This window comes from Hemiscyllium ocellatum, chromosome 42 (assembly GCF_020745735.1).
Source record: "Hemiscyllium ocellatum isolate sHemOce1 chromosome 42, sHemOce1.pat.X.cur, whole genome shotgun sequence".
Classification (NCBI taxonomy): Eukaryota; Metazoa; Chordata; class Chondrichthyes; order Orectolobiformes; family Hemiscylliidae; genus Hemiscyllium; species Hemiscyllium ocellatum.
Genome location: NC_083442.1, coordinates 36,579,440 through 36,598,645, shown reverse-complemented (window position 1 = coordinate 36,598,645; position 19,206 = coordinate 36,579,440). Strand labels below are relative to the sequence as shown.

General features: G+C 43.9%; 1 protein-coding gene across 1 annotated transcript in view; it reads left to right on the top strand.

Annotated features, from left to right (window-relative positions):
* Nucleotides 1–19,206, top strand: part of fam189a1 (family with sequence similarity 189 member A1) — a 109,489-nt gene that overhangs the window by 22,168 nt on the left and 68,115 nt on the right. The window contains exon 2 of the mRNA XM_060853692.1: nt 8,446–8,502. Within this exon, the coding sequence (XP_060709675.1) occupies nt 8,446–8,502 (57 nt within the window). The remainder of the gene's footprint in view (nt 1–8,445; nt 8,503–19,206) is intronic.

Genomic DNA, 19,206 nt, shown 5'->3' with positions numbered 1-19,206 from the left:
ATTGGCGAGTGACTTCCCTTGATATTCCAGGTATACCATTTACTCAAATCACTAGCCATAATCTTCTGCAATTACATTTAAATCCCAGAGAGGAGGAACCCCAACCACAAATTGCTGAGCCTTAGTGTCACATGGTCCACCAAATATAAAAACTACATAAACTAAAACCACTATATTTAACAAACATACAAAATTATTAAAAATAAAAAACAACCAAAACTAGAAAACAAACAAACAAACAAATATAGCGCGGAGTAGGGGAACTCACCCCCTGCTCGGAGGGGGCAACTACCCGTCCCGAACTGCCCATAAGTGGGCATCTAACCATCTCAACCACCTTCACTTCTCCCAGCTAGAGCCACATGGCAAGCACAAGCTAAAAAGAATAAACACCCCATCGAATAGCAATAGGAATAAAAAAAAATTATTGAAAAAAAAAGGGGAATAAATACCCCACCCATCCTTTGGTATGTCCTAACTTAGAAATCTAAAATGTACATCTTAACCACCGCCAGACATAGTTTGAACCAAATTATCATCAATAGAGGGGAAAAAAAAAGGGGGAAAAACAAAGCTCCAACCGGATTTCCTCCATTTCTTTTACAGAATGATAAGCACATTCCCAAGCAACAATATTTATGCATATTACAATTGTTTAAATTAAGTTGGTTTGTCCACAAAGTCTCTTGCCTTCTCCGATGTGTCAAAGAGATGCATGGATCCATCCAGGTGATCCAAAGCACTGCCGGATATCTTGGAGTACTGAATCCCAAGTTCCTTCAGTCTTCTCTTGACACCATCATACGATTTTCGTTTCTGGATCACCGCCGCTGAAAAGTCCTGAAAAAACATGATCTTAGACCCCTTGTAGATTAGGGCCTTTGGATCTGGAAGCCTCCATGACTCTCTCCTTATCCCGGTAATGATGGAACCACACCAGGAAAGGACAAGGGCGTTGACCCAGACCTGACCTCCGCGCTGCAACCCGGTGAGCCCTCTCTATCTTCAATCCTCTCATGCCAGTCTCCAAGTCAAGGAATTTCGGAAGCCAATCTTCAACAAATTCCACAGGCCGCTCACCTTCTTTACCCTCAGACAGACCAATGATCCGAATGTTTTTTCTCTTGCCTCTGTTTTAAAGATCATCTACTTGGTCACGCAAATTATGAACCTGCGTCTTCAGGGTTTGGATCTCTTCCTTGAATGAACTGGCATCAGCTTCCACCACTGTGACCCTATGCTCCACCTCATCCATCCTCTCCAGGTCTCCCAGCTGCTGCTCATGCTTCTGCAGCATGAGAGAGACTGGAGCCAGCTTCTCTTCAATCTGTTTCCCCAACATCTTACGAGATTTCGAGAGCTGGTTCCCCAGGTCCTAGAGAGTAATCGGTTCAGAGGCTGCTGCAGGCTGAGCTGCAGCCCGATCTCAGATACTCCTCCTCCCTTTTTAGGCATTTGTGGACAGCTGAAAATATAGCTAAGTCAACTTTTAAATGTTTTTTTGGGGCTCCACAATCTTTCCAATGCCCCAAGAAATCCTGATGACCTGGGTTGGGCAGGTTAAAGGACCATCCTGCTCCTGCTGCGATGCGAAGTTCTGCAGCGCGATCTTCTCAGATCGCTGCCAGCTTAGATTCCCGGATGATTATTTAACCAGACTTTTGTTCTGCTTCATACAGAATCAGGCATGAGTGTGTCAATATTTGTGACACTCACCTTTTTATATGTCAGCAGAATTCCCTGATTGTGCTGTTAATCTGGTCCAGAGAACTCATTCTGTAAGATCCAGTTCACTGACCTTGTTACAGTTACTACAGAGGACACCTTTTTAAACTTAGGGATCGCCCTTTTAGGAGAGATGAGAATTTTCTCTTTGAGAGTTGGGCTACCTTTGAACTCTCCGCCTCAGAAGGTGATGGAGGATGGATCTTTAAATAATTTTGAAATGGAGGTAGGTAGACTTCCATTAGGCAGAGGAATCAAAGGTTACCAGGGTAGTTGTAAATGTAAAATTCAAAACATAAACTGAGCAGCCATGATTTTATTAAATAAGGCAATAAAACTGCAAAGTAGATAAGTAGGAGGCTGGAAGAACACAGGAAACCAGGCAGTATCAGGAGGTGGAGAAGTCAATGTTTAGAGTATAACCTTTCTTCAGGAATGGAGGTGGGAGTAGGTAGATCAGATTTCAGGAACCTATTAGTCTACTTCTGTTTCCTACTTCACGTGTTTGTTCGTAAGCAAGGAGAGAGATTAAGAAATTTCATAACTAAAGATTTTAGGAGTGTGGAATATTTTGCCACAGAGAATATTTGAAACAGGAGAAATTACATCTTTTAAGAGAAAATTAAATGAGTATTTGTCACAGGCAATGATGATATTATTAAACTGGAGTTCATTTTTCATTGTTCTAGCACAGTTGGTGGAGGAGGAGCTTCAATGTGAGCTTTAATTCAGTTAGCCATGTTCCATAAAACTCATAGGAGAAAGTGAGGACTGCAGATGCTTGAGATCAGAGCTGAAAATGTGTTGCTGGAAAAGCACAGCAGGTCAGGCAGCATCCAAGGAGTAGAAGAATCGACGTTTCAGGCCTGAGCCCTTCTTCAGGGACCCTGAAGAACAGCTGAAGAAGGGCTCAGGCCTGAAATGTCTATTCTCCTGCTCCTTGGATGCTGCCTGACCTGCTGAGCTTTTCCAGCAACACATTTTCAGCTTCATAAAACTCATACCTACTGATTAGTAGCTTCCTTTTTTTTAAACCAAAAACACAAAACAGAAGAGAAAACCAGAAGGCAAATGTTTCCCAGCTCCGAGAACTAACTATTCCCCACAGCTCAGAGTCAGTCACCTGAAATGAGGAGATTCTCACCTCCTGGAACTAGCTTCCCATATTTATACAAGCAATTCACACCCAGTTAACTTTAATTTATGTATCCATCACCTGGGCCCCACCTCTGACCCAAGATGTTCAGTTCCCATCTGCTCAAGAAGTGTGTATTAACATCTTTGAACAAGTTGATTTACAAAATATCTGTATCAATCAACAGTTTCCTCATTCCATTAGGCTGCAAGCTTTCCCTCAGACTATATTAAATAATAACATCCTTCTGTGAACAAAAGACTTCCATTTCTTTGGAGTCCACTCTAATCTCAGCTTCTCCTAAAGTGCTTTACCATACACCTAAGTAGCTTTGAAGTGGGAATTAATATATGGATAATATGGTATCATTGACTATGTGTATTTTTTTAAAAAATTTATCTGAGAGTTTTCATTTCCAGAAATGTTTTTGAGGATTCTATAGATGATTATAAATAAAAGAATCCACTCCTCTGAAATTTATTTATACTCTTGATGATCATGTAGTTAGTTAACCAAATGGAACAGTGAACTCCGACAGTACAGCTCAACGTCTTCAGATACTGAAAATGAAAGTTTTGTGATTTTTGATGAAAGGTTATCAAGTTTTAAAAAGTCAGCTATATTTTCCTCTCCACAGCTGCTGCCTGACCTGCTTGGAGGTCCAAATAGTTTCTAACTTTATATCATATTACCAGAACCCACAGGAGATTGATTTTCCAAATGGACTTCTGAATATTTTCCTGTTCAAATTGACGATATTGCTGTATTGTTAGAGCCATCATCTAATCTCTGCATCTCTTTTTAAAATTATTCATTTTGTGGGATATGGGCATTGCTGGCTGGCCAGCATTTTTGCCCACCCCTAGTGCACTTGAGAAGATGGTGGTGGTGGTGAGCTGCTGCCTTGAACCGCTGTAGTCCATTTGCTGTAGAGTGACCCACAGTGCCATTAGGGAGGGAATTCCAGGATTTTGAAACAACAATATATTTGCGAGTCAGTGTGGTGAGTGGCTTGGAGGGGAACTTGAATGTGGTGGTGTACACATATACCTACTGCCGTTGACCTTCCCGATGGAAGTAGTTGTGGGTTTGCAAGGCCTAAAGAATCTGGGTGCATTTCTGCACTGCATCTTGCAGCTAGTACACATTACTGCTACTGAGCATTGGTGGTGGAGAAAATAGATGCTCTTGAATGCAGTGCCAATCAAGTGGCTGCTTGGTCCTGGATGGTGTCAAGCTTCTTGAATGTTGTTGGGGCTGCGTGCATCCAGACAAATGGGGAGTATTCCGTCATACTCCTGACTTGTCCCTAGTAGATGGTGGACAGGCTTTGGGGAGTCAAGATGTGAGTTACATGCCGGAGTATTCTTAGCTTCTGACCTGGCCTTGTAGCCACTGCGTTTATGTGGTTGGTCGAGTCGAGTTTCCAGCCAAGGTCTAGAACACCCAGGATGTTGTTAGTGGCAGATTCAGTGATCGTATCACGATTGAATGTCAAGGGGCGGTGGTTAGATTGTCTCTTTTTGGGAATGCTGATCGGCTGGCATTTGTGTGGTGTGAATATTACTTGCCACTTCCCCTCTTCTGACCTTATGATGGAGGGAAGGCCATTGCTGAAGCAGCTAAAGATGGTTGGGTCTAGGACATTACTCTGAGGAACGCCTGCAGCGATGTCCATGAAAAGTTCAGCCATGTTCTTATTGAATGGCAGAGCAGAGTCAAGGGGCCATAAGGTGACACTTAGTCAGATGGCATTGGTTTGCCACCCACGAACTGTAAACCAAAAGGACTTCCTAGCAGCATTGGAATCAACCCTGAAGCACAACAGACTTACGGATGAAACCCAACAGACCATCAGACAGACAGTAGCACCAACATTAAAAAGAAAGAAGGGAACATTCTCAACACACAGGAATGGAAACCCCTAGAAGGACTCAAAGACAGAAGTATTGTAATCCTACCTGCACACAAAGTGTGCATGAGAGTCAGTTAGTCATTCTCAACAGAACACAGTACATTGAAAAGGCTACTCAAAGATATTGACATTACTAACAGGTGGTGATGGACCTGAGTCCACAGCTGAAAAGCACATCACATTACCACTGAAGAAACTCCACAAATCCACTGAAATTAACAACTCATTTCCAAAATTTGATGGATCAATTTCTATGCATTACCTAAGGCATACAAACCAGCACCAGCACTCTTTCTCCCCCCCCCCCCCCCACCGCGACCCCTAATCTCACTTGCCGGAACACCAACATGGTTATTTTGATAAAGCAGAGGAATGCTTTATTTACTGCTCTCTCCAGTTGTCCTATCACATCCAATAACCTGTGCACATATACACCAGATCTCTCTGTTCCTGCAACCACTTTAGAATTGAATTTTATTTTATATTGTCTTTTAGTGTTCCTCGAATTAAAGTATATCGTCTCACATTTCTCTGCATTGAACCTCATCTGCCACCTGCCATCCACTCCATCAATTTGTCAATATCCTTTTGGAGTTCTACACTACCCTCCCCATAATTCACAATTCTTCCATTCAATTTTCTTTATATCCAAGTTGTTGCGGTTCTCTCTGAAGGTACAGGGAAAGGTTGACTCAGTAATTGTTCAGTTTTAAGTTACTGGTTAGTCATCACTGAAGAGTTAACTTTCCACAATCCTTGGTCTAACGCAGTCCTTTCCTCTTTTTGGTCCATAATCCAAATACAGAAAAATGAAAAGATATGGTCTTTGCAATTATATACTTTGTCAAATTGACACAGTACTCCAGATGTAGCCTCATCAATACTTTGCCATAAAAAAACCTGAACGAACTGTGGATGCTGTAGTTCAGAAACACAAACAGAAATTGCTGGAAAAGCACAGCAGGTCTGGCAGCATCTAGAGAGAAATCAGAGTTAATGTTTTGGGTCGAGTGACCCTTCCTCAGAACTCACCAATACCCTGTACCGTTGCAGAATAACTTCACTCCCATCATATTTCATTCTCTTTGCAATAAATGATAGCATATGATTTTTCTTCCTAATCACTTGCTGTTACTGCATTCTAACATGCCAGCTCACTCAGATTGCTCTGTACCACTGGGTTCTGCAACTTCTCTGCATCTAAATAGGGTACTGCTTCTCTATTCTTATAGCCAAACTAGAAAAGTTCGCATTTACCTATGCTGTACTCTATCTGCCAAATGTCTGCTTATTCCTTTGCAGACACTCATTTTTTTTACCAAACTTAGTGATATCAGCAAATGTACCTACCATACGTTTGTTTCCATCATCCGAATGATTGATACAAACTGTAAATAGGTAAGTGGGGGTCAGTTAGCTCAGTTGACTGATCCTGGTTTCATACACCGTCAACACAAGGCCACATGCAAACTAGAGGAAGAACACCTCATCTTCTGCCTCAGGAGTATGCAGCCTTAACATAGAATTCACCAGCTTCCAAATCTCCCCACACCCTCACCTCATCCCCGACCCAGCCCTCCCTCTCCACCCCACCCCCTTAACCTGACCCTACCTGTCCATTTTCCTTCCCACCTATCTGTTCCACTCTTCCCACTGATCAATCACAATCACCTCCTACCTGCATCCACCTATTGCCATCCCACCCACCTTTTCCACAGCACCACCCCTCAATTTATTTTGCAGCTACGTTTCAGTTCCCGCAGTCCTGATGAAATATTCTGCCCTGAAACGTTGACTTCCCTTCCCTGGCGCTGTTTGACCTGCTGTGCTTTTTCCAGCTCCATTCTTTATCCACTCTGACTCTCCATAATCTGCAGTTCTCACTATCTCCAAGGATTTTTTAAAAGTTGAGTGCATGTTGATCTTCTGACAATATGTTACAGTCAGCATTAAGGACTGAATGTTGAGTGAGAATATCCGAGAGAGATCTTTCATTGGCTGTCACCCTCTGCACAACCCTAATTGACTCTTGAACAATGGAACAGGAGCAGTCCTCAGATGGAATATGATGCAGGGAGAAAGATTTATTCCTATTGCACTTTTTGTTATTTTCAATTTAAAATATTTTGCCACTGGGCTGTAACTTTACATGGAATATATGTTGTAAATATTAAAACTATTATATTTGTTATAATAGAGAAACCAAAGAGTGGAATATGATATGAAAATACAAACATAGGATCATGCAAATTCAGAACAGGAATAGGCCAATATGGAAACAAGTTGGATCTTATCGTATCTGCTTTAATTCTCAAGTCATACTAGTATGTCCACACATTTAATGAATAAATTAAACTTCTGGAATTAAAAAGTGTTGCTATATTGTATGTTTTGCAGTTAGGAAGATGTGTCTCTCAAAACATTAATTGTTGTCAAATACAAGGGGATGGCCAGAGTGAGGGGTAGGGCCAATTGGAGTAGTGGAGGGAACTGGTGTGTGGAGTTAGAGGAGGTCCTTAATGAATACTTTGCTTCAGTATTCACTACTGAGAGGGACTTTGATGTTTGTGAGGACAGCATGAAACAGGCTGATATGCTCAAACAGGTTGATGTTAAGAAGGCAGATGTGCTGAAAAATTTGAAAATCATAAGGATAGATAAGCCCACTGATTCAGACAGAATATACCCAAGGTTACTACAGGAAGTGAGGGAAGAGATTGTGCCATTGGTGATGATCTTTGCATACTCACTGTCTACTGGATTCTTGCCAGATGACTTGAGGGTGGCAAATGTTATTCCCTTGTTCAAGGAAGGGAATTGGGATAATCCTGGAAATTACAGGCACTCAGTCTTATGACTGTGGTGGGCAAATTATTAGAGAAGATTCTGATAGACAAGATTTATGATTACTTGGAAAACTATAAGTTGATTAGAGCTGGTTAGAGGTCACGTCTCACAAGCCTTATTGAATTATTTGAGGATGTGACAAAACCCGTTGATGATAGAACAGTGAATGTGGTGTACATGGATTTTAGCAAGGCGTTTGATAAGGCTCCCCATGGTAGGCTCATTCAGAAAGTAAGGAGGCATGGGATACAGGGAAATTTGGCGTCTGCATTTCAAATTGGGTGGCCCATAGAAAACAGAGGGTGGTAGTTGATGGAAAGCATTCAGTCTGGAGCTCAATGGCCAGTAGTGTTTCACAGGGATCTCTTCTGAGACCTCTGCTTTTTGTGAATTTTATAAATTACTTGGATGAGGAAATGGAAGGGTGGTTAGATTTGCTGATGACACAAAGGTTGGTGAAGTGGTGGATAATGTGGAGGGCTGTTGCAAGTTGCAACAAGACATTGACAGAATGCAGAACTGGGCTGAGAAGTGGCAGATGGAGTTCAACCTGGAAAAGTGTGAAGTGATTCATTTTGGAAGGTTGAATGCAGAATACAAGGTTAAAGGCAGGATTAGTTTAATCTTAGAGTAGAATAAAAGGTTGGCACAACATCAAGTGCTGAAGGGCCTATACTGTGCTGTACTGTTCTATATTCTATACAGAGCTGCTTTTGCTGGGAGTTGTGTCAAACCCTTTGTTGTTCTAAAGGATATGGGTAAAGCGTATTATTAGCCTACAGTCTAAGATAAAGACTCAAAACTCTGGTTTTCTTTTCTGCAGGTGCTTTTATCAGGGCTAATTGGTATTGTTTCCTGGAAAAGACCCATCTCCCTGGTGGTGAGTAGCAACCGCAGCACCATTGTAACCGGAGCAACAAGACAGGGCTGTTGAATTGCATCAATGCAATTATGGGTTGTACAGTCATAATCACTCAGGTTTTGCCATCTCATTACCATTAGGTAATGATTTTGTGAATAATAACAATGTGGAGGGCTGTTATGGTGCAGCGATAGTATGCTTATCTCTGAGCCAGGAGATCCTGGTTCACAACCCGCTTGCTGCAGAGGTGTGTAATGAAGTCTCTGAACAGTTCAATCAGAAAATATCCAGAAGTGTGAGCAACGCAAGTTAAGGCTTAGCTATTTTGCCTGAGGCTGACAACTAAAAGTTAAGAAAATCGACACAGTTACTCTTTGCACAGAGCAGTGGCTACTTGTGGGAATTAATTAGAAATGCCTAGTCCTTTTTCCATGAAACATATTTCTATTCCCAGATTATACGTGGAGACTATAATTGTCTATTTACATTACAGAATTCAGGCTGGAGACAGGGCCTTAAACTAAACAGGGGAAGAGGGCTCAGTTATAGGGGAAATTAGAAAACTTGAATTAAAGAAGGAGGTAAGAGTGCAGAATTCAGTAGAGGTTATTAAAATTCTGGCACAGACACAAATAGGACAGAGTATATGGAAAGGGTTAGCAATCAAATTTCAATCACATTGGACAAACGAATGACAAAGAGAAGAGGGGTGGTTAACACAGGACTGGAGGTGTTATACCTGAATGCACACAGAAGGTGGATAAATCACCTGGATCAGATGGACTACACCCCAGACTTCTAAGGGAGATATCCGAAGAGATAGTGGAAGTGTCAGTGGTGATCTTTTAGGAATTGCTACATTCAGTAAGGGTCCCAGAGGATTGGAAAATTGCTAACAGGACACTCCTATTTAAAAAAGGAGTAAGGCAAAATACAAAAAAATTACAGACCTATGAGTTTAGAAAGATGAGGGGTGATCTAATTGAAACTTATAGAATACTGAAGCCTAATCTCAGACATGGGTAAGATCCTGGAATCCATTGTGAAGGGTGAAATTTCGGAGTACTTGGAAGTGCATAGTAAAATAAAGCCAGGTCAGCATGGTTTCATCAAAGTGAGGTCATGCCTGAAAAATCTCCTGGGATTCTTTGAGGAACTAATGAGTAGGTTAGACTAAGGAGAGCCAAAGGATGTTATCGACCTGGACTTCAAGGAGGTCTTTGGCAAGGTGCCACACTGGAGGCTACTGAGTGTCTAAAGGCCTATGGTGTCAGAGACAAGGTGCTAGCATGGAATGAAGCTTGGCTGTCTGGCAGAAAGCAAAGAGTGGGGATAAAAAAGTCCTTCTCAGGAAGGCAGCCGGTGACAAGTGGTGTTCCGCAAGGCTCCATGTCAGCTCACTTCATACATTAACAATCTAAATTAAGGAACTGAGGGCATTCTGGCTTCGTTTGCAAATGATACAAAGATAAATAGAGGGATAGGTAGCAGGAGGAGGCAGGGAGGCTGCAGTTCTGGTCACCACATTACCAAAATGATATGGACACTTTGGAGAGGGTGCAGACAAGGTTTACGAGGAAGTTGCCTGGTATGGAAGGTGCTAGCTCTGAAGAGGGGTTGAGTAGGTTAGGATTGATTTCATTAGGAAAAAGGAGGTCGAGGGGGAAACCTGATTGAAATCTACAAAATCACGAAGGTATGGATAGGGTGGAAAGAGATAAGCTTTTTCCCAGGGTGAGGGATTCAATAATGAGAGGTCACGTGTTAAAGTGGAGAGGTGAAAAGGTTAAGGGGGATACATGCGGAAAGTACTTTGCACAGAGGGTGGTAGGTGCCTGGAACGTGTTGCCAGCAGAGGTAGTAGAGGCAGGCATGGTAGATTAATTTAAGGTGCGTCTGGACAGATGCACGAGTAAGTGGGGAGCAGTGGGATACTGACGCTGAGGAATTGGGCAATAGGTTTAGACAGTAGATTTGAATCGGCTCAGACAGTAGATTTGAATCGGCTCAGGCTTGAAGGGCCGAAGGGCCAAAGGGCCTGTTGCTGGGCTGTAAATGTTCTTTGTTCAGAAGGATTTGGACAAGTTAGGAGAGTGGGCAAAAAAGTTGCAGATGGATTACAACATAGGAAGGTGAGGTCATGCATTTTGGTAGAAGAATAGAGGCATGAACTATTTTCTAAATGGAGAGAAAATCTAGAAGTCTGAAGTGCAAAGAGACTTGGGAGTAGTTAGGAAGGCAAATGCAGTGATGGCATTTATTTTGAGAGGACTTGAATTTAAAAAAGCAGGAATGTACTTATGAGGCTCTGGTTAGACCACCTTTAGAGTATTGTGCCTAGTTTGGTCCCCATATCTCAGGATGGGTATACTGACCCTGGAGCGTATTCAGAGTAGGTTCATGAGAATGGTCCCATGGATGAAAAGCTTAACGTATGAGGAACGTTGGAAGACTCAGTTTATATTCAGTGGAATTTAGAAGGATTGGGGGGGGGGGGGGGGGGGGCGGGGGAAGGAATAGCATTGAAACGTACAGAATACTGAATGGCCTGAACACAGCGGATGTTGGGAAGATGTTTCCTTTGGTAGGAGAGACTAAGACCAGAGGACACAGCCTTCGAGTAAAGGAGGAAAAATGTCTTCAGCCAGAGCGGTGAATCTATAGAATTCATTGCCACAGGAGGCTGTGGAGGCCAGGTCACTGAGTAAATTTAAGACAGAGATAGATAGGTTCTTGAGTATCAAGGGCTTTGGGGAGAAAGTAGGTAAATGGTGTTGAGAAACTTATCAGCCATGATTGAATGGCAAAGCGGACTCATAAGGTTCAATGGCCTAATTTCTGCTCCTGTGTCTCATGCTCTTCACGTGTATGTGTACACCTGAGGCTTACACATGCTTCTTCTCATACACACACAAGTACAGACACCATTTCCAGTATGCTTTCCTAACTGTATAGTTCAAAATGATTTATGTTGTAAGAGTCACTGCTCATCAATAAGTTCCTGGAGCATAAGATCCTGGCGAGCCATGGCAGTCCATGTAGTGACAGTGTCCTCAAAAAGTTATTCGAGATGGATGTCCAGGCATGTGACCCAGTGATCAGAAAAAAAAATTCCAAGTCTGAAATTACAGAGATTTGTCGATGTTTGTTCTCATGTGCCTACTGTCCTTATATTCATACCCTCTTAGTATAAAATATTACTGAGACATAAAATGAAATAATGACCTGTGGGCCTGTGTTTTCTGTCATGTTTGTGTTAAGAAACAACATTGCCACAAGTTGTTGGGCCGCGCACTGGAAATCAAACCCTTCTCAGTCATCACAAATTTAAAATATAAATCAAAATATGCACCATGTCCAATGTACCTGTCAAAACCCCAGGTTAACATAAAACATACCAGGTTTCTGTTGTGAAATATCTATTTATTTGTAATAAATAGTTCTAACTAAATAAACCACACGTAAACAATTATGAACCGTCAACAGGCAGCATGTTGGTTCCTCAGTACCAGGGACCCAGGTTCGATTCCAGCTTTGGACACTGTGTGGAGTTAGCACATTCTGTGTCTGCATGGGTTTCCTCCCACAGTCCAAAGAGTTACAAATTAGGTGAATTGGCCATGTTAAATAGCCTACATATTCCCTGAACACTGTGGGCAAAGTGTATTAGTCAGCAGAAATGTAGAGTAATAGGGTATGGGAATGGATCTGGGTGGGATACCCTTCAGAAGGCCAGTGTAAACTTGTTGGGCTAAATGGCCTGTTTCCACACTGTTAGAATTCTATATAGCTTTTTTTTTTCTCCACTCATTCACAGCATGCAGGCCTCGTTGGTTAGGCAAACATTTATTACCCATCCCTAATTGTCCAGATGGCAGTTAAAACTCAGCCAAATCACTTGTGTCTGGAGCCATATGCAGCCAGACCAGGTACAGGTACAAGTTCCCTTCCCTAAAAGGACATGAGTGAACAAGATGGGTTTTTGACAATACTTTTGTGGTCATCCTTAGACTCTTGAATTCAAATTCCACATCTGCCATGGCAGGATTCAAACCCAGGTCCCAAGACCATTACCTGGGTCCCTGGATTGACAGTCAGGCAATAATACCACTAGGTTATCATCTCCCCAATAACTCTATTGGTCAGATTTCTAACTCCCTTCTCAACACTGTGCACACATTTTTTCCTTCTACACATAGTCAGAAAAAACAAATACCAGGGGAGCAGTAAAATGGCACTAGTCCACAAGGTTTGTTGAGATGATCCTATTGCTTACAAGATCCTTTTTCTCCAGGTTCTTTTCACTTTGCAGGAGACACAGGCAGTCAGTTCACAAAAAATCTAAAGTCTCTTAGTTAGTGGTTAAAGGTCACAGTTTGTAGCAGCTGGAGAGAGAAAATAAACTGGAATTCTTCCAGGTTTAGCTATTTTATTGAAGAGAAAGACATTCAATCTGCCTTTGTGGCCATGTATCTTTCATGCCCACAAACTGTTTACCTACAAAAAGAACCAAGTAGGTAGTTGGTATCAGGCTGAACAGGTCATTGCACAAGGTAACTATCCTCCCTTTTAGGTCTCTTGTCAATCATTATCAGAAACAAGACTCAAACACTAGGGTCAGAGTCATAAAGATGTACAGCATGGAAACATACCCTCAGTCCAGTTTGTCCATGCCGACCAGATATCCTGAATTATTTTAGACCCATCTGCCAGCATTTGGCCCATATCCCTCAACCCCTCCTATTCATGTACCCATCCAGATGCCTTTTAAAATGTTGTAATTATACTAACCTCCATCACTTCCTCTGGCAGCTCATTCCATATACCCACCACCCTTTGCATGAAAAAGTTGTCCCTTAGGGCAATTTTAAATTTTTCCCCTCTCACCCCAAATCTATGTCCTCTAGTTCTAGACTCTCCCATCCAAAGGAAAAGACCTTGGGTATTTACCCTATCCATGCCCCTCATGATTTTATAAATCACTATAAAGGTCACTGCACAGACGCTGGTATCCCATCACCAAGTTACCCTTTACATACTGGAGGCCAGCCAGCTCAGAGTCAGTCAGCTGAACTGAGGAGATTTTCCTCTCCAGGATTTTTTTTAAAGTCCTAAACTGAGGAGATACTAATATCCTGTTGTTTTTTTTCTCCCTTTTTTGTGTGCAAGATTGATGGGGTATGGACAGGGTGAATAGAGAGCAGTTGTTCTCCTTGGTGAAATAAGTGCACAGAGGCTGGATCCCATCACCAAGTGACCCCTCATTTACTAGTTCATTGTTTCTGAGTGAGCCCACTTAGAGTCAATGAACTAGTAAATGAGGGGTGACTTGGTGATAGGATCCGGCCTCTGTGCACTTATTTCACCAAGGAGAACAACTGCTCTCTATTCACCCTGTCCATACCCCATCAATCTTGCACACAAAAAAAAAGGGGCATAAGCCCTTCTTCAGCCTTTCCTGAAGAAGGGCTTATGCCCGAAACACTGATTCTCCTGCTCCTTTGATGCTGCCAGACCTGCTGCGCTTTTCCAGCAAGGTCTGCGCCTTTCCTAAAAGGTACCTCAATGACAGAGGTCCAAAAAAAAAGTCCTTTTCAGCTAAGGGCAGAGTTTAGAGTGGGCCACAGCCCACAATATACAATTTCAAACACTTTGCATCTGGGTGCAGGCACTGTATAAAGGAAAGCAATCTACAATGTAGCTAAGAACAATACCTGACACTGGTCCACACCACATACTGATCAGACCATCCTTGGCTAGCGTTCCCACAGACCAGTCAGCATTCCGGTCTCCTGCGCACAGACCAAACCCCCCAGACCTGCTTTCCTCTGGCACACTGTCAATCATCGGTCTACCAGCTCCCAGTCACCCTGTCTACGAACCAAAGTACCCTGACCTGCTTTTCTACACCCAGCCATCCCACGTACTGACTGACCCTCTTGGCTGGACACCATTTCTATGGACCAGCCATCGGCTGTCTGACTCCCAGCCTCCCTGTGTACTGACTGGTCCTACCTCGTTGGCCTTCCTACAGGATGCCCTTGGCCACCTAGCTCAGCCTCCCCACTTATTGACCAGCCTGCCCTACACCAGCTTTCTTAGGAGCTGGCTATCAGTTGCCTGGCCCACCCACGCCACATACCGATAGGCCCTTCCCGGCCTGCTTTCCTACTGGCAGGTCATCATCCCTCTGGCCCCCAACCAGCTCACGTACTAGCTGCCCCTCCCCGACCAGCTTTCGACAGCCTGGCCACCGGCCACCCTGTGCACTAAACAGCCAGCTCAGTGTCAGTCACCTGAACAGAGAAAAGTTTCATCTCCTGGTTGTATTTTTTTAGTCCTCGACTGAGGAGATTCTAATATCCTGATTCTTTTTTCTTCTTTTGTGTATACGATTGAGAGTGTGAACAAGGTGAAGAGAGAGCAGCTGTTCTCCTTGGTGAAATAACTGCACAGAGGCTGGATCCCATCACCAAGTCACCCTAAGTTTACTAGTTCACTGGCTATGATCAGCCTGCTCAGAGTCAGAGTCTGAACTGAGGAGATTTTCATCTCCTGTTTCTTTTTATTAAACAGTACAGAATACACAGTTAATAAACAAAAAATAGCAGTTTACCAAAAAACACTACTTACAGGGGAAGGGGCAGCAAGACCAAACCACAAACCTCACTGTTCAAATCAGTTAATAGGGAAAGGAGGACAAACCTCAAATCCCACTTTGGTTATTAATAAAGTAACAGTGACAAACATAGACAAGACAGTCCAATTAAGTGAGTAACAGGTGCATAGACAGGCTTAGAGCTTAAAAAACCACAACTGACACCAGTCCACACCACGTACTAAACAGACCATCCTTGGCTAGCCTTTCTGCAGGACAGTCATCAGCTTTCCAGTCTCTGGTTGCCCTGTGTTCTGACTGACCCTCCTGACACCTACTTTTCTCAAAGCTGGTCGTCAACCACCCAGCCCAGTCATCCTCCCATATTAACCGGACTACCCTGGGTCACTTTCCTATGAGCTGGTTATCGGCCTTCCGGTTTTCGGCCACCCTGACTACTGACTTACCCTCCCCAGCTCACTTTCCCCCAGAGCCAACATCAGGCACCGGCTCCTAGTCACTCTGTACTAACCAAACCACCTTTGAACTGCTTTCCTATAGGAGTGATGCTGGCCTTCCAGGATCCTGCCGCCCTACATTCTGAGTGACTCTTTCTCCTGGCTGGTCTGTAGGAACCCTGGCCATCGGCTGTCTGGTTCCCAGCAGCACCCACCCCTCCCCCCCCCCAGGTGTGTACTGACTGGTCCTCCCCCCCAGTTGGCCTGCTTATGGGCTGCTGTCAGCCACCTGCCCTGTACTGACTTTCCTGCTATCAATTGCCTGGCCCTACTCACCAATAGGCTGGTCATCGACCCTCTGGCCACCATCCAGCTTGCATTCTGGCTGCCCTGCCCCTGACCAGCTTTCCTATAGACATGCTGTCGGCTGCCCTCCCCCTCCCCAGCTCAGTCATCAACCCTCCAGTGCCCAGCCACTCCACATACTAGCTGGCCCACTCCCAAACATAATCAATTACAAAATCCCCATCCAGTAATAGAATTCACTAACTCCTCACAGTTGCGTTTCCAGCACACAGGCAGCAAATGCTCACCTCAGCATACACAGGTGTTCAGTCTTTACAGTGGCCTGTTCACCCCCAGAGGGCCAGGCCTACCCACAGAGGAACAGTTCATTTGGAAAGGTACAATTGACTCAGGTTCAGTCCAAACACCAATAAGTGAAGGCACATGGAAAAAAGAAAACCAAACCAGAATGTAAGGGCCACAAAATCAGCATGGTCCTTTTCTCAAAGGAGAAGAGTAACACACCGGCTGTAACCAGCCAGTAAAACAATGGAGAACTGAAATACACCTATAACACATTGACTGTGTAGATCAACAAGTTTAGAAATCAGTCCTCAAATGAAATAAAAGGGATACCAATTGACAAACTGGCAGTGTAAATCAGCCATATACAAGAAACAGCATTTTACAGGGGAAAGGGTAGCAAAGCTAGACTACAAACCTCACCATACAACCAGTTCGCATGGAAACAAAGAACCTTGAATCCCACTTTACATTATCAAAAAGAAAACAGTGAACACAATCACATACAGAGTTTGATAAACCGAACAACAGTGCATATGTAACAGACATCTCTGGCAACCCAGCAAACCACCCATCCCCTCCACCTTCCGGCTACTCAAAGGCAGCCCACCACACACCCCTTCTGGCTCTCAGTTCACCACATGCCCTCCCTGGGCACCTCTAGGACAGCCTGTCTGGTTTCCCCACACCCCCCGCCCCTCAGAACCATAGCAATCAGGACGGCCTACTCACCTCGCACCTCCGGCTATCTCTAGGACAGTCCGCCCTAGTACCTTCCCAGGCTGACAGGGCTGAGGACAGCCTACCAGCCTCTCGGTCCGCCCCTACATACAGTCTGACTCTCAGCCAGTCTGGTGGACTGCCCTGACACCTTCTGGGCACTTCTAGGATAGTCTGTTTCCCCCTCCAAGGGGCAGTGGTGCACAGGGAAACCAATAAGTCTTCTGGATCTTGGCCAGCCCCTATGCACCTTCTGGCTCTCAGCCACTGACACACCTTCCAGCTACCTCGAGAACAGCCTGTCTCGATTACCCCTTCTAGGAAGAACAGTGCTCAGAATGGCCTACCCACCTTCCGTTCTCAGGGTGACTTACCTACCTTCAGGGTCTTGGGACAGCCTACCCACCTTCCAGTTCTCAGGATGACCTACTCACCCTCCACCTTGCAGGGTGCAAGCTTCTGGGACAACCTTTGAGCCTCTCAGCTCAGAGTGAGGCCTAGCAGACCCGGGGATACACAAGACAGAGTAAACCGAACAAGCAACAAGACAGAGTCAATTACCAACAATTCTCTCCAGAATGCAGAGTCCATTGCCAGGAATAGAGTTCATTGCCAGAAACAGAGCACACAACTGAAGACAGAGTCCACTCCAGTGTGCAGTGTGCAGAGTCCACTTCTGAAGGCAGCAAATACACACACACACACACACACGTTCAATCTTCCATGGAAGCCTGGTCTATCCCCAGAGAACCAGGTTAACTCACAGGAATACAGTTCATTGTAAAAAAGGTGCAGTTAACTCATAGGGGACGGTCCACTCCAACAGGTAGCAAATGCTCACCTCCCAGCACACACAGAGGCCTAGTCTACTCACAGAGGCCAGGCCTACTCACATGGGAACAGTTCATTTGGAAAGGTGCAGTATCTCACAGGGGCTCAGCCCAAACACCAAAAAGTGAAGGCACATGCAAACAAGAAAGAAAACAGAGTGCATGGGCTAAATCTCTGCCACTAAATCAGTATGGTCCTTTTTTTATTTTTAATTCGAGAGAAAGAGTAGCACAGGCTGTAACCAGCCTGTGAAACAACAGTCCCCTAAATGAGAACTGAAATACACCTGTAACACATTGGCTGTGTAGATCAGCCAGTTTAGAAATCCGTCCTCAATTAAAAAAAGAATACCAGTTATCAAACTGGCTGTGTAAAAATCATCAACTTCAGGAATCAGGTCCCCAAAAAACAGAAACCAACAACTGTGCAAACTGGCCACAGTCAGTCCCCTAAACTAAGGAGATTATAATTCTCATTGTTTTATTGTATTAAACAGTTGAAGTTACAAACAACAGTTAAAATGAAGAACAGTTTACAAAAAACAGCAATAGGAGACTGGTTAGCAAGATTAGGTCTCATGGAATACAGGGAGAACTAGCCATTTGAAGAAGTGGCTCAAAGATAGAAGACAGAGGGTGGTGGTAGAGGATTGTTTTTCAGACTGAAGGCCTGTGACCAGTGGAGTGCCACAAGGATTGGTGCTGGGTCCACTACTTTTCATCATTTACATAAATGTTTTGGATGTGAGCATAAGAGGTATAGTTAGAATGACTGGATGACACCAAAATTGGAGGTGTAGTGGACAGTGAAGAAGGTTACCTCAGAGTACAACGGGATCTTGCTCAGATGGGCTAAGAAGTGGCAGATGGAGTTTAATTTAGATAAGTGTGAGGTGCTACATTTTGGGAAAGGAAGTCTTAGCAGGACTTATACATTTAATGGTAAGGTCCTAAGGAGTGTTGCTAAACAAAGAGAACTTGGAGTGCAGGTTCATAATTCCTTGAAAATGGAGTAGCAGGTAGATAGGATAGTGAAGGCGGAGTTTGGTATGCTTTCATTTATTGGTCAGAGTATTGAGTACAGGAGTTGGGAGGTCATATTGCGGCTGTACAGGACATTGGTTAGGTCACTGCTGGAATAGTGTGCGCAAATTAGGTCTCCTTCCTATCGGAAAGATGTTGTGAAACTTGAAAGGGTTCAGAAAAGATTTATAAGGATGCCAGGGTTGGAGTTTTTGAGCTATAGGGAGAGGTTGAATAGACTAGGGCTGTTTTCCCTGGAGCATCAGAGGCTGAGGGGTGACCTTACAGAGGTTTATAAAATCATGAGGGGCATGGATAGGATAAATAGACAAGGTCTTTTCCCTAGGGCGTGGGAGTCCAGAACTAGTGGGCACAGATTTAGGCTGAGAGGGGAAAGATAAGAGACCTAAGGGGTAACTTTTTCATGCAGAGAGTGGTACATGTATAGAATAGGATGTAGTGGAGGCTGGTACAAATACAACATTTAGAAAGCATCTGGATGGGT